Below are 3,801 nucleotides of genomic sequence, written 5' to 3'. Positions count from 1 at the left end.
GTGTCCCCCCGTGTGAGTGGGGGCATGTACCAACTGGGTCAAGTCCAAGGCCATCATGGAAGCCAAGAACTCCTGAGCTGCCGCCGACGCCTCGCCCACCGATGGCAGGTTGAAATCCCCCATGACCATAAGTCTGGGGGTCGCAACTGCCACCCCGGCTATTACGTCGGCCAGCTCAGGCAGGGCTGTTGATACATAGTTGAAGTCCAATAGTCCCAAAGTTCCCAGGATTGGAGTCCCCGGATGAAAACTGGCTGGGAAATTCTGGTAGTTGCCTAAAGTGGCCAGGATTGGAGTCCCCTGATTGAAACCCCGGCTGGGGGATTCTGGGAGTTGAAGTCCAGTCATTCCAAAGCACACACACCCCCCAGGGCATTTTCTCTCTCAACCTGCCGTCTCTCGTGTGACCAGGATTTCCGCGTGGCGTCTCCGTGGTCTTCCTCCCTTGCTTCCTCCCTCAGTGGAACTCCTTGCCTTGCTCCTTCCAGGTGCTCCCTTCCAAAGGTCCCAGCATCCTCACGCTACCTCCTGCCGGCACTTCCACCTGGCCCCCCAGCCCCAGATCTCCGCAGACTTCCCCCTGCCTCACGCCGTCCAGCCTCACCTCCCAGCCGCCCAGCAGCACAGCAGCCCGCTTCACTCGTCGCTGCCCACGATACCCACCCTGCCATTCCAGGATGTGACGGGACCTCCGTTCCTACCTCAAGCGCTTCACCAGCAATACCTTCTCCAGCAGAGGCTCCTGGAGGCCCAGCACCACCGCAGGATCATATCCCATCCCAGGTGAGCGCCCCCCTCCCCCTTGGGGCCCTGGGTTTGGGGGAGGGGGGGCGACTGCCAGCACAGGTAGTCCTCGACTTGATGATGATGATGATGATGATGATAATGATGATGATGATGATGATGATGATGATATTGGAAGGGACCTTGGAGGTCATCTAGTCCAACCCCCTGCTCAGGCAGGAAATCCTATACCATTTAGGACAAATGGCTGTCCAGTCTCTTCTTAAAAACTTCCAGTGTTGGAGCATTCATAGCTTGTGGAGGCAGGTAGTTCCACTGGTTAATTGTTCTCACTGTCAGGAAGTTTCTCCTTAGTTCTAGATTGCTTCTCTCCTTGGTTAGTTTCCATCTGTTGCTTCTTGTCCTGCCTTCAGGGGCTTTGGAGAATAGTTTGACTCCCTCTTCTTTGTGGCAACATTCTATTCTATTCTATTCTATTCTATTCTATTCTATTCTATTCTATTCTATTCTATTCTCTATTCTATTCTATTCTATTCTATTCTATTCTATTCTATTCTATTCTCTATTCTATTCTATTCTATTCTATGTTCTATTCTATTCTATTCTATTCTATTTTCTATTCTATTCTATTTTCTATTCTATTTTCTATTCTATTCTATTCTATTCTATTCTATTCTATTCTATTCTCTATTCTATTCTATTCTATTCTATGTTCTATTCTATTCTATTCTATTCTATTTTCTATTCTATTCTATTTTCTATTCTATTTTCTATTCTATTCTATTCTATTCTATTTTCTATTCTATTCTATTCTATTCTATTCTATTCTATTCTATTCTATTCTATTCTATTCTATATTCTCTATTTTCTTTTCTATTTTCTATTCCATTCCATTCCATTCCATTCCTCTTCTCCATTCCATATTCTATTCCATTCCATTCCACATTTTCTCTATTCCATTCTATTCTGTTCTGTTCTGTTCCGTTCCATTCCACTCCATTCTACTTTGCAGTATTAGCATAAGGTGTCACCTGTGGAATGACATCATGTTGCATATGACATCTCTACCCTTTTGATTCACCTTGTAGGGACCCATGATGTCACATAGGCCAGAATGCCATCATGCCTCCTATTACACCCCCATGGACAGACCAAAAATCTAGATTTTGCTCACCTCCCACACCATTTCCCTGCTCTGATCTAAACAGGGTGTTCTCCGAGCGATGTGGAATCTAGAACTCGGTGAGAAGACGTGGAGAGTGAGCAGTGTCTCCACTCATTCTTCTCCTTCTCTCTCGCAGGCGGACTCAGGAGCACATGTCTGTCCAACCTCATCGGTTACATCCAAGCTTTGAATTTGGCCATCAGCTGCAAACTCCCCGGACTGTGGCCCCCCAACCTAGATATTTAGCTGAAGGAACAGACTGGTAAGTCATTCTTTACTCCCAAGGATTGGGAATGAAGTGAGTTAAGATTTTTCATTGAATTAGATAGAATAGAACAGAACAGAATAGAACAGAACAGAATAGAATGGAATATGGAATGGAGTAGAATAGAATAGAATAGAATAGAATAGAATAGAATAGAATAGAATAGAATAGAATAGAATATGGAATGGAGTAGAGTAGAGTAGAATAGGGAATGAAATGGAATGGAATGGAATAGAATAAAATAGAATAGAATAGAATAGAATGGAATGGAATAGAATGGAATAGAATATAATAGAATGGAATGGAATGGAATGGAATTACAGAATAGAATCAAATAGAATAAGATAGAATAAAATAGAATTGAATAGAATTACAGAATAGAATCGAATAGAATTACAGAGTAGAATAGAGTAGAATAGAATTACAGAATAGAATCGAATAGAATTACAGAGTAGAATAGAGTAGAATAGAATTACAGAATAGAGTAGAATAGAATACAGTAGAATAGAATAGAATAGAATAGAATAGAATAGAATAGAATAGAATTACAGAGTAGAATAGAGTAGAATAGAATTACAGAATAGAATAGCAATAGAATATTGGAATAGAATAGAATATTGGAATAGAATAGAAGAGAAGAGAAGAGAATAGAATAATGCTGGAAGGGACCTTGGAGGTCTTCTAGTCTAGCCCCCTGCTCGAGCAGGAGAAGACTGTGACATATGCCCTTATGATTTTAATATAATGGCATATGGATTATGATGTCACTGCATAAACCTTAATTATTAACCTTCCGCTATGACCTTATCAGATGTCATGATGGAAGAACTTTAAGGACAAGAAGCAACAGATGGAAACTAATCAAGGAGAGAAGCAACCTAGAACAAAGAGAGATTTTCTGACAGTTAGAACAATTAACCAGTGGAACAACCTGCCTCCAGAAGTTGTGGATGCTCCAAGACTGGAGGTTTTTAAGAAGAGACTGGACAGCCATTTGTCTGAAATGGTACAGGGTTTCCTGCCTGATTAGCGGGTTGGACTAGAAGACCACCAAGGTCCCTTCCAACTCTATTATTACTATTATTACTACTACTGCTGCTGCTACTACTACTACTACAATCATTTGTCTGAAATAGTATAGGGTCTCCTGCTTGAGCAGGGGGTTGGACTAGAAGACCTCCACGGTCCCTTGCAACTCTGCTATTCTATTCTCCTTCATCTCAAAGACACTTTTTTGAAGACGAGAAGTTGTGAGTCCCTACAAAAGCTTCCACAGGGGACCAAGAGAGGGGGACAAATAATGAAGTTTGCACCATTGCCAACTTCATCACTTTTGATGTCACACCATTCTACAAAGGGCAAGCAGCCTGTATGGCAAGGCTGAAATGCTATTTTTTTTTATTTTGATACGACTTACCAGTGCTTCTAGACGGTTGAATAATCCAGAGGGCAGATACCTTATCTAAGAAACTGAATTTATTTTAGAAACTAACAGAATAACAGAGTCAGAAGAGACCTCAGAGGTCATCTAGTCCAACCCCCTTCTCAGGCAGGAGACCCTATACCATTTCAGACAAATGACTGTCCGGCCTCTTCTTAAAAACTTCCAGTGTTGGAGCATTCACCG

At 42.2% G+C, this 3,801-nt stretch overlaps 1 protein-coding gene across 1 annotated transcript in view; it reads left to right on the top strand.

Moving 5' to 3' along the window:
• Positions 1-488: 488 nt before the first annotated feature.
• Positions 489-3,801, top strand: part of RNF165 (ring finger protein 165) — a gene marked incomplete at its 5' end in the record, with an annotated part of 29,775 nt that continues 26,462 nt past the window's right edge. Inside the window, 2 exons of the mRNA XM_015827144.1 lie at positions 489-783; positions 2,046-2,171. Coding sequence (XP_015682630.1) covers positions 489-783; positions 2,046-2,171 — 421 coding nt within the window. The remainder of the gene's footprint in view (positions 784-2,045; positions 2,172-3,801) is intronic.

The sequence above is a fragment of the Protobothrops mucrosquamatus genome, unplaced genomic scaffold (genome assembly GCF_001527695.2).
Source record: "Protobothrops mucrosquamatus isolate PMUCROS unplaced genomic scaffold, P.Mucros_1.0 scaffold3528, whole genome shotgun sequence".
Lineage (NCBI taxonomy): Eukaryota > Metazoa > Chordata > Lepidosauria > Squamata > Viperidae > Protobothrops > Protobothrops mucrosquamatus.
Note: the sequence above shows the minus strand (reverse complement) of the source record. Positions and strands in the feature narration are given on the sequence as shown.